At 37.2% G+C, this 12,067-nt stretch overlaps 1 protein-coding gene across 1 annotated transcript in view; it reads right to left on the bottom strand.

Moving 5' to 3' along the window:
* LOC105066969 (rho GTPase-activating protein 20-like) overlaps positions 1-12,067 on the bottom strand; it is a 63,284-nt gene that overhangs the window by 17,202 nt on the left and 34,015 nt on the right. Inside the window, exons 4-8 of the mRNA XM_074355214.1 lie at positions 9,811-9,852; positions 8,819-8,903; positions 5,859-5,936; positions 3,634-3,700; positions 1,082-1,270 (exon numbers count right to left, since the gene is read on the bottom strand). Of these exons, the coding sequence (XP_074211315.1) occupies positions 1,082-1,270; positions 3,634-3,700; positions 5,859-5,936; positions 8,819-8,903; positions 9,811-9,852 (461 nt within the window). The remainder of the gene's footprint in view (positions 1-1,081; positions 1,271-3,633; positions 3,701-5,858; positions 5,937-8,818; positions 8,904-9,810; positions 9,853-12,067) is intronic.

Below are 12,067 nucleotides of genomic sequence, written 5' to 3'. Positions count from 1 at the left end.
AACAGACTCAGCTCTCTGCCTTCATGGAGCTCACGTTTCAGGGGATGGAAAACTGTAATATCTCCATAGCACCCCAAAGACGTGGGTAGAGGGCCTTAGAGTTCAAAAACTCACTTTAACTCTGTGGGAAACAGGTGCAAATGCAGGGTAAGTTTTTTATAGCTGGTGTTGGCAAGATGAAGGAGTCCTGACCAGTGATTTCAATAAAGTATAAAGTTTGAGGCTAGGTCATCAACCGAAAGAGATGGGGCTGGACATGCATGTGTCGGGGGATGAGCATAAAACAGTGGCCACTGTCCATGGGGCATCCCAGTTTGTTCAGGTTTACAAAAGCAGCTCCAAAAATTCAGCATCAATTTTCTGCTATCCCCCCACCCCCACCTCACACTTTTTGGTCTGACACATTTGCTTTCATTTGTATACAATCTTACTTTCAGACTGAGGGTTTAAAGCTCAAACACAGGTTAGGGTAATTAATGATGGTCCTCCTACGTTGAACACCACTTTTTATCACTCTGGAGTCTTTATTATGGGGAGGGTAACAGATGGCTATGTTCCCAGGGAATTCAGATTAGCTTAGCAGACTAAGGAGAGATTTCTGTGGAAATTACCTTCATCTTCACATGATTATCAGTACCAGGATCCAGGTAGGGCACCAGCATCTCCTGACACCCATCACGGACGGCCTTCTTTTAATAATATGATCATTTAGGGGGAACACACAATGCAATGCATTACAGTACAAAGAAGGCATTGAAGCACCTGCCGCATTGCCTGGTGCCTTTGACTCTGCAGTGGGCATAAAGCTAAAGGGGGAAGGACAGTGAAGAAAGAAAGAACAGACCGTACCACAACCAGCTACTGATTACCCATCAGTCACCCCTACCGCTGATTTATAAACCCATCTTCTAAAGCTACATCTTTCCCTTCAAAACACTTAGAAAACTCAAAAGAAAAAAAATACCTCATCTGGCTGGAAGTTTGGGTCTTTGCCTGTATAAAGGCAAAGAACTTTGAAAACTTTGTTTTCAGGAGTGAAAAGTTTTGCTAAAAAAAGGCTCTCATGAAAGAGAAAACTCACCACCCAGTTGTTGGGCCACAGCCAGCCGGCTGGGCTTCAAGATGAAGTGACACTGCTTCTCTTGGGGCAGCTGTTCCATGAAGAAGGACTCTTGGAGGTTTGAAGGTGTGGGGAAGTCCTTTGACCCCTGCGTCAGGAGTGCCTTGTCTCGAAGGTGACTCATTTCAATCCCATAGGGGAATTCATGTCCTACACAGAGAAAAATCTAAATGTAGACTTTAGGCTGACTGGCACTGTGTCAGTATGAGCATGTGTGCTACAGACTGGAATGTCCTGCAATTTGCTCCTGGGACTTTTGGTATAAAGAATCCTTTTGTTGACTGAGCAATCGCCATGCACACTCTTACAGTTGGAGACCACTGTGTAATGCAGGTGGCCCCACCAAAGTAGTTTTTTTTGGGGGGGGGTACAGAGAAGAAACAAAGAGAAAAAAGTCTTTAAAGAATATCTTGTTTGGGAATGCACAGGTTAGTTTGTGAGTTGCATCCTGTTGACTTTTCCTATGTTCACATCTGAGAATACTGAAAGGCATTCTAGTTTCTCCTTTGACACTACCTACCTCTGTAAATCTTCAGCAAATCCTTGACCTCTCTCAGCCTTAAGTTTATGATTTAAAATATTTATCCTACCCATCACACAGTATTATAAGGATCAAATAAGAAAATTTAGTGGTTAATAGTATTTAAATACAAAGGGCAAATAACTATATATTTCAAAGATCACTATTATTACTATTATTCAATACAAGATATCTACCTGAAAGAAGACATTTTATACTCTTTATTAGTTATAGAAACAATTAGAGTTACTCAAGGGCTGGCTTGTCTGACTTACGCTTCCCTCCCACCATGCCACTCTGAGGCCGTTATTCACAGGCAATAGTTAGAAGGAAGACTGCAGGGTATGAGAGACACAAAAACAAGATTCAAAAAGGAGTTTTCTAACTAGAAAAACTAAACCCTGGACACCTGACTGAAATATCAGTTTTTGATCTTTAGTACGCTGAGTAATTTCATTTTCTCAATTCTTAAGTACCATTGGGCTGTAGATTTGTTTACTTTTTAAGTACAGAGAGTAAGGTCTCTTCCATTCCAGACTTATCACTGAATATAATTCAGTGAACTTTTCCTTTTCATCTTGCATAGGCATATAGTGTCAATGTTTCATTGATATTAAGTACTACAGCAACTTTCAGGGACTAAGGCAGAAAAATAAAAAAAGACTTCTATGACAGCAATAAAACAAAATTGATTTACCAAAATAACCAGTAGCTAATCCACAACTGAAATTTGCAAGGTGCAGTAAAATATACAATGGAGAATTGCTGCTAAGTAACAACCATGTCCCATATCCTTTTTTTTTTTTTAGTGAGTTAGAAATGAAGCTTCATGTTGTTTTAAGCCTGAGAGTTACTATCTACATAGTTTTAATTAAATTAATATATTTTATTAAAACAACTATTTTAAGTATTTATTTGACTTTTCAAAACAGCTTTAATTGTTGCTCATTGACTTTTACACAAATGACAACATTAAGAAATAAACTGGAAATGAATGGAATATTTTGTCCTCAGCTGTGTGCATGATGGCTTGCTTTAAAGCTGAGAATATACATTTCATAGAAAAGTTTGGATTTGGGTTATTCGGATCACTTGAAACCTGAATTACACTGTAGTGATCTCACAGGTAAATGAAAGGATGACATGAGATAACTCATGCGATATGCTTTGCATAATGCTAGGCAGATAGCAAGCATTTAAAAATCATTAACAGAAATCGTCATCATCATCAATGTCATCATCTCAAGATTTGCTACAGATGCTGTCCCTTATTTTAATTGCCCTATTTCCATTAACTATACTGAAGGACTTCACTGATCAAGAAATATTTTTATAGCTAAATGATTTAAATAAGGTGAGATGTGACCTATTTTCCAGTAATTCCTCAAAACAGGTGCTGGGAAGTTTGGCTAGAGAAATAGCAAAGTAGTTAGTTGGTAGGGTAGTACCTATTGCTAAATAAGTCAATAAAGATTTTTAGGAATCTAAATGGTTTAATTTCATTTTCTTTTTTGATGCCTAGCAAAGATCTGGGTACAGGGCAGGTGTTAAATACTCACTGATAGATTAAGAGGCATGACTGGATCATAGAAGGTTTTCTATAGAGGCAAACAGCAGGAAAAGGAAAGGAGATTCAAGAACTCAATATGAAAAATAAATATACAGGGAAAATGGGATTCCAGCACATCTTGCTTTCTCTTAGAAAGAAATTTTTAAAAGGTTTGACAAAAATAGGTCTATTTGTAAAGTGAAAAAAAAAAAGAAAGGAAAATTTACATTTCTCTTCCCCTCTACACCACTGGTTACTTGAAGAGCTATCATTTATCTGCACATAGGACATACTTGATATATGTATTTATTAAATGAATAAATGAATATTACATGGGATTTATTATTTAATAGTATTTAAATTTAGGACTGTATGACCAACTCTCTGAGACATTTAGAACTATAACTAAAACACAATCCATCTTATAGTTTCACAGAAACTTACCAATAAGTGGGTATGGTGCCTCCTCTTTGCTGGAATTCACCCATAATTTGTACTCTTTCTCAGAGCCCTTGGAGATAAAAGAATTAACAATCATCCTCTCACACCTGGTAACTGAACAAAGACATATTTTTTGGCATTTCTATGTTTTGCAAAAACATAGGGCCAATATAAATGCTTTCATGGTTCATGGGGGTGATATGGTTTTTGAAGGTGGCAATGCTGATTCCTACAACCCATCTCTCCTCTAACCCCTAACAGATGATTCAAAATCTTGGCCTTTTCCCCTAGTGATGACGAGGGATCCATGAACTTCAGTGGAATCAGGCTCTCAGTATTATGGGTAGCCCACAGAATGGGAAATCACATACACACCCTTTTGTAAAGTAAAAAACAAAAAAAACCCCAAAAAACAAAAAACCTTCCTGGTTTACTAAAAGGTTAATCGATCTTATTTAGAGTCCTGACTTCTGTTAGGTCTCTGTACTTGTTAGCAAACACTAGAATTAATCTCCAACGTGCCCCTGCAAAGACAACCTTGTTATCCAGAAAACCACAACACTGCTGTGTCTGTGATGAAAAAGTAAAGTCTCAAAGTCTGATTATTAACTCAGCTGCTCCTGAGTGGAAAGAAAAGACTGACCAAGGGGCTCTGAGGAGACAGGTAGTTGGCACAGTGTGTGCTGGCTTTATTTTGGGCAAGTCCAGTCCTGGGGACAGAAAGGACAAGAATTCTGTCTAGAGAACAGGCCCAGTTATGGGAAACAATGAAACCATTCACTAGCAGAATTACAACCCAGTAATACTAAAAATCCCATTTGAAAGAAATAATATCAAATTATACAGACTTTGCTGTATCCTCTAGAAGAGGATAAAGCAAAAATGTTTAAAATGAAGTCAGAACAGAATGGCAATATTTAATATTCTTGCCTTTATCTTCTGATTAAAAATCATGACCCTGACCTTATAATGAAGGGAACAGGCTAGGAGACCATCCTGCCAAGTCCCCTCCCCTACTTTGTCACTTCCTTTCCTATCCTCTAGTCAAACATTTTTATTGCAAACAGGAAGAGCAATCTAGTAAAAATCCTTTCTTTTCATGTAGGGTAGCGTACACATTAATAATTCCTTAAAGCAGTATAACCAGAGAGACTCAATTCCTAATCCCACACTGAATAGAAATACTTTTGGTGTGATGAGACTGATCACTTATCCAAAAGAAAAGCATAAATAAGAAAATGAGTCATGTCATTAATTAACCTCCCTTCCTTCCCTCAAGCTACTCACTCTCTTCCAATGTATAATTCTATAGGCTTAGAAATCTATGCAGAGGGGCCTGCTTTACTCAGCACATATATATTTAATTATACCTTAAATATATTTCTAAATTGAACTAAAATAAATCAGGTATCTCATTCTAAATTTTGATTCTTTCTTAAGGGCTAAACAATAGCAATGTGTACAAGCAAATCAAAATACTTAAGACTATGACATATCTTAAATATATGTCATGTCACGTCATAGTATCACTGTGTCTTCATATGTATAGAGAATCTCACGCAAGAAATGGTATTGTCCAAGTGTTTCCTTTGGCATCCATCCTTTTGAAAGTCATTCACTTTAATACAAGGACCCACTGTGTGGTGTTTATACACCGGTAAGGAGGAGATGGGACTCCCCAATGCTCTTTCCCTACCTCATCCTCAAACATTCCAATCTTCTCCACTAACAAAAATGTGGTGTGAGGCCTTCAAATCCATGATCTAATTCAAAGCTTATTTTTTAATTTACCAGTTCATCAGAAGCACCATCCTTCTTATCCTCTGAACCTGTAGCCAGTGAATATGGTTTCTAGCTATATATTCTTTACGTAAAAATTCTATAGAGTAAATCCTTCAGAATTCAGCATCCTAAGACTGAATTGAATTTTGGGATAATAAAGAGAATAACAGATAACAAAGATGAACTAAGACAGGAAACAGGGAAAGAATAGTCATACAATGACAAGTGAGGAATGGGGAAGGAGGTTATTAAGAATCTTACACAACAAACAAACCCTCAAAAAGAATAAAAAAATCTACTGTCCCTATTTTCTACATTTTTGGGGACAAAACAGAACTTTAGTATCTCTAGTAATCAGCTGTCTTATGATGGAAGGGATAATATTTACATGAACCTAAAGTATCAAAGTTTGTTTTTAATTAAGAATGTCTAGCAGAGTAACTTACAGTTATCCCTAGCATTGGTAGGGCCGCGTTGATAACGTCATTTGCAGTATCTGTATTTGTTACTGTTATAGTTTTAGACTGTATAAAAAAAAGAAATAGAAAAACACAGCTATAAATAGAGAATTTTAAAACAGGTGGACAAATAATTATCGTCAAATGGTTATCTACAGGCAAATCTTAGTTTAAAGTGTTTAAAGAGTAAAGTACATGGCCTAAGTAGAACACAAACCCTTGATTATAATTTATTTTCATCCTATTATATATGATGCCTTTTAATACAGCATCTCTTTCTTTTAAAATAAAGAATATGTGGCTCACAGAACATAAGACCTTAAGCCAGACAGAAAAAGAATAAAATATTTCAGAGAGATTACATGAATCACCCTCCCAAGCAAAAGAAAAAAAATCAGTGAGGCTGATCACCCAGCCCATGACTACTTCCATAATGCAACATGTTAGTAAAGAAGGGACTGCGCTGGATTAATTCCTATTTCTTCTTGTGTACTGTTTTCACAGTGTGGGTTTTTATTTCTTTGCATGGTAAAAAGTCAGTTTAGGTAAAATCAGAACTAGAACTGGTTACAAAAGACATTTCAAGTTTAGCATTAAAAAGCCCCACTGTTTATTGAGCACTTTCTCTATGTCAGGTGCTGCGGCTACTGAAATTTTCATTTCTGAAATCTGGAGTGGCCTTAAAACCAATGAGTCTACTGAAGAGACTGAACATTTCAGAAAGCTCAGTCCTGTTACCAGCTTTGCCATTAAACAGGGTATCTGTAACAGCTCTGTGCTAAACCACGGTGAGAAATGACTATTTAATAGTACAGTTCACAACAAAGAGAATAACAAGATTCTGAAATATCTATAAAGTTCACTGAATTCCAAGACATTACTTAAATATAAGACAATGCTATGCTATAAAAAGTAAGTATTTACTATAGGTAGGTTCTACATGTTACAATGATCAGATAAATCAGCAATTAGGGCTGTGTCCCCAACAGGGCTTAAATGGCACAGATAAGGCAGCATAAATAGAAACAAAATGATGTATACATATGAAGCTAAGTGAAAGCCACTGATAACTCATCACTCATCCCTCTGTTATAGAGCATTTCTTCTCTATGGGCCAATTACTTGACATGACAAATTGCTTAAATTTGTTAACTGATTTCAAATTGTGTTCCTTGCAGCTCCAAGGTTTATGCAGAAGTGTCTCAGAACCCAGCAGGGAGGGCTCAGTGTTCACCTTCTACCAGAATGGCAGAGATGTTTTTGCAAACTTGAGATAACTATCATGAAAGGCTTCTGCTTTTTTACTTTAAAGTCTGAAAAACCTCTCCATTTCATATAAAGAAACAGTATAAAATCTTTTGTAAAGTGAAGCGTCTATCCTGTAATACTAATAATCACCTGCAATCTATCTGGTTTCTAAGACGATGACTTTTCTTAATATTAGAGACATCTGCTCGAAACAGTAATTATAGGATGTGTATTTTTCCCCGCATGCCTCTCTGGTATACAAAACAAATGAATTTTAGCAGATAAGTTTTCTTTGGCTAGTACACAAAATAAAGAGACAAAACTGAAAATGTGGCTATTTTTTCTATATTAGCAGAAGTCACTAGCAGGTGGCACATAACTGAAGGCCAAGGATAAAGAACACTCTCAGACATGCACTCCTGCTTGAGGGAATCACTCTTTCTGGCAGCAGGGCTCCCCGAAAGGGGAGTGTTGCCATGAAACAACTTCAGAGAGCAAAGGACAGTGTGTTGCACCATCATGGACTTCACCAGGGTCTAGTGATAGAATAGAGCACCCAACCCGACCACAAACAATATGATATAAAAATAAAGCTAAGTGAAATCCACTGGTAACTCAACCACTCAAGTTTTTATGGTGTGAGACTGCACAGACCTTCTGTAGCAAAGTAAGGGGCAGAAAAAACACCACCGTTTTCCTGCTGGCTTTCGTTCAGTGGTTATGGCAGATGGTTACATTCAGGATTTTCATGGAAAAATACCTTGAAAATTTTTTTCCAACACTTGCAGTGTATGGAAAGTGTGTCCTTGAGAAAGAACTGGTTTTAGAAGAGAAGTGAAAGAAGAGAAAAATTTGATTATTTCCCTCAAGCAGTGGCATTTGGCACTAGTATCAGACCTTTGCATAACTTTTGCCCAAAATATAACTATTTTGTACTACATATCTGTCCACACACAAAACTACTCTGTGTGATCTTGAGCTCCTGTGACGTGTGACAATCCACAGTATCACGGAAATATTCATGTTTCCGTTTTGCTCATCGCTGATAACATGGTGGCACTTTGCTGTATTTCAGTCATCACATTCCACATAATGACTAGGGCTAAATAGACTGAATTTTTTCTTGACCAATATGATAACAACTGTGAGGAAGAAACATGCTGATCCATTAAAAATACCATCTCTCCCAGCTCATCCATTTATTAATAACCTGAGGGATTCAATCCCTAAAAACTCAAAGAATGGAGAACTTTCCGAAACCAGTCTCTCCTTATCTCTACTTAAGTAGTGACAAGTTGGAAAAAAGTTGCTTAATACTAATAGGAAATATCTCCTTATGGAAATGGCTTTACAACAAGCCTCTGCAGCGGCTTTTGGACGGACCCAGAGAAGCATGGATGCCAGAGGAAGGCAAGAGACACCTGACAGGCAATATCCTTCCAAGCATCAATGTTCAACACTGTAGTTAACAAGAATTTCTCTTGTTTCATTTTCTCTAGGGTTACTTGTCACTTATACAAAGATATACATACACCCAGGAAAATGTACTTCCCCACATGGTATTTCTAAATGCCTACCTTCTGTAGACTGTACACAGTCTGTCTGTCTTTCTGTCTACCTGCCTGTCTCTCTTTTATCCATGGCGCTCGGCCTTATGTAGGGACCTGGAACTTAATTTTTTCTGGCTTAGAAACACTTACACAGGTGCAATTCCCAACGTCCTTGGCGACGACTTGGAGCGGAATGCTCTTCGGGTAGTCCTTCTCTTTCTCTAGATTGATGTATCTAATCAAATGCAACAACAATCCAAAACAACACGGAGTCAGATGGATTTTCCTAACGGCTTATTTTTAAATCAATCTATTTTTGCTAATATTTTTCAATATACTTATATGCTGTTTTTTAAAAGACAGGTGGAAAGACTCAGCAAAGTCAAATTACATTATGGATTGGAAGATCACTTTAAAAATTCTCAGGACATTAGGCATGGGCACAAAAAAGAACAGAGAAGGTCCATTCCAAGCAAGGCTTGAGAAGCAGAGTCAGGTTAAGGCACCTCTGGGTGATGTTTTATCATCAAAGCTTCCCTGCCTTCCCTGGACATGCCCAGAACCTGGCTCATTGGCACAGGAGCATTTGTAACACTTTATTAGATCAAACCAAAGCAGTGGCCTTTCCCTTCTCACTGAGCTCTCCAGGGGAGTGTGCATCTTGGTTATCTCCACTGCTTGGAAAGGGGGAGCAGGGAGGAAGGGGGAAGGTCCACGGGAATCAGAGATGGATCTAAGTTGACCATTTTATTCTGTATGCTCAGAGGTAGGGATGATAATTGAATTCTGAGGTGCTCAGCAGAAAGCCCTCCATGTGTGGAAACTTAACACACGCTTTGAGGAAACTGTGAGCAAGTGACAGGTTGGAGACAAAGAAAGAGATGGGAGAGATTATTAACTAAATTCTGTCTAACATGATCCAGACCTCAATGTTCTCCTTCCTAGAAAGTAAGAAGTACATGTAATGAGAGAACATTATTTACAGCACATAGTTTGGCATACAGTCTAAACCTCAGATTATTCTGAGGACAAACAATTTCTACTAAGGGGAAGAGGAATAGTTTGCGGCACATCCCTGCAGAGAAGAATTTAATCGTTTAACTACACCTGAAAGATTAAAAATATGTATACTGAAAAAATACCTCTGAAGGAGAGAGAGCCATTTGCCCTTTTGTTCTGGAGAACTGCAATGAAAGAAAATGGGAGAGAACAATTAAACCACATAGAACACTTATCCTAACAAATTAAGAGCATCAATCCAGACAAAATATCAGCAGCCCATTGTTGCTGACGGGGGTGGACGGTACTGCTGCAACCCTGGGTAAAACTGTGTTCTGGAGAACCCAGAAGTGAAAATCCCCATTAGGAAAAACTACACAGTCAGGTTTTAGTTTTTAACTAAAACCTCTTGGAAGGATCCAAGAAAGATCCACTTTCTTACTTTATGGCTCTCTTACAAGTAATATCCTTATAGTGGAAAAAGTACTTGATTTGGAATTCCAACACCTGGCTTCAAAAATATATCTAAGATGTATTATCATGGGCAAATCACTTAACATCTCTATGCTTCGGTTTCCACATCTGTAAAACTGGGCTAATTATCTCAAGAGTGTTTTTGTAGCTTTAAGTGCCATGCAAACAGAAAATATGCTTAATTTGAGATTAAAGAGATTAAGGAGAAATTTGGCATACTGATGGAAATATCTTGGCTCAGAAACCAGTTTGCTGTCAGTAAAGGAAACATTTATTTCTCTATACATATGGCAGAACTATAATTCAGTAATTTAGTTCATAGAAAACTTATTCTTAATTACTGTAATCTTCTGATTAAGATCAACTTATTTACAACTAAATTACTATTAATAATTTTTCTGAAGTCACTGCTGTATTTAATTCTTAAAGTTAAAAATAATTTAAAGTTTATTTCTACATAGTCTTGTTACTCAGTAGCTTTTAAAATCATATTTCTAATCTTCAAGAAGTTGGAAACCTCAATTACTTTCTTGCTCCAGGAAAATACACTTAACAATATTTGTAACTTGTTCCTAACTCTGTTGTTTAACAATTTTCTCCATGAGCAATCTCCAGGATTGGTCATCAGAAAGTTCATTATATCTCTTTGCCACTGACAAATTTTCATCTTTCTTAGTCCCTTACAATCTTTGATGCCTTCTCCTTTTCCGAACAGAAGATTTTCTAGGTTCATTTATGTCAAATACTGCATTTATTTGGCAAAAAAAAATCTATGTTGAAAAAATTAGGTTTTTCTTTAGACTTGTACCTTTTCAAAGCAATTAAATAAAACTGTCCCTTTAAACAATCAGTATTGTAAACTTTTAACTTGTTATTGACATATAAGATACACAGAGAGAACTTGTACAATGATTAATTGTCCAGCTTGAAGAATTTTCACAAATTGAACACACCCCGTTTGACAAGCACCCAGAGTAAGAAACAGAAAACCACCTTGGAAGGTTTCCTTGTGTTCCTTTTCAGGCACTAGTTCCTACTATCCTGACTTCTAATAAAACACAACAGTTTTGTTTATTTGGGCATTTTATATAAATATAACCATATAGCATGCAAAGTTTTATACCCGACTTCTTTTGTTTAACATTGTGTTTGTGAGACTTATCCATTTTACTGCATGTGGTTTTAGCTCATTCGTCCTCAGTGCTGCATCGTGTTCCATTGTTTGAATATATAGCATACTTTACTTTAAAATAAACAAATTATGAACAAACAAGTTAACTCACTGAGATTACTTTGGTAATCTTCTTGCATCTTCCCCTAGCTCTCGCTCTACGCAGGAATTCAGGGCTTCTCCTTGCCTAGTAATTCCTAATCTCAGGCATTTTTGTAGAACTAAAAACAGAAGTACTCCCAAATCAAGGTTATTTCAGCGTTTCATAAACACCTAAGATAAGAGCCAGGAGAGAAGCAAGCAGTGTAACTTAGAGAAAGAAAAAGGGGAAGATAGTCTGGGAAGATCCCCTCAAATTTGGGAGGTGATTGAGAGTCTACCATCCCTGAGAGTTAGCTGGGAACTATGTGCCATTCAGTTGAGGTGCCTAAGGAAACAGAAGACCCTAGAGGAAACTGTTATAAGGAGCAGGTGCAGAGGCTTCTTCCTAGGCACCAAGGCATTAAAAAAATCTTTGTTTTCTCTATTCCTCAGATTGGACAATTTCTATCAATGCACCTTCAAATTCACTGACTCATTTCTCTTTCATTTCCACTCTGCAACTAAGGCTACAGGGGGGGATTTTTAAAAATTTAAGATATTACAACTTTAGATCTAGATTTTTCATTTGGCTTTTACAAATATTTTCTATTTCTCTGCTTAGCTTTCCCATCTTTTCATTCATTTTAATTGGCTTCTCCCTTTACCCACTGAGC

The sequence above is a fragment of the Camelus bactrianus genome, chromosome 30 (genome assembly GCF_048773025.1).
Source record: "Camelus bactrianus isolate YW-2024 breed Bactrian camel chromosome 30, ASM4877302v1, whole genome shotgun sequence".
NCBI classification, from domain to species: domain Eukaryota; kingdom Metazoa; phylum Chordata; class Mammalia; order Artiodactyla; family Camelidae; genus Camelus; species Camelus bactrianus.
Note: the sequence above shows the minus strand (reverse complement) of the source record. Positions and strands in the feature narration are given on the sequence as shown.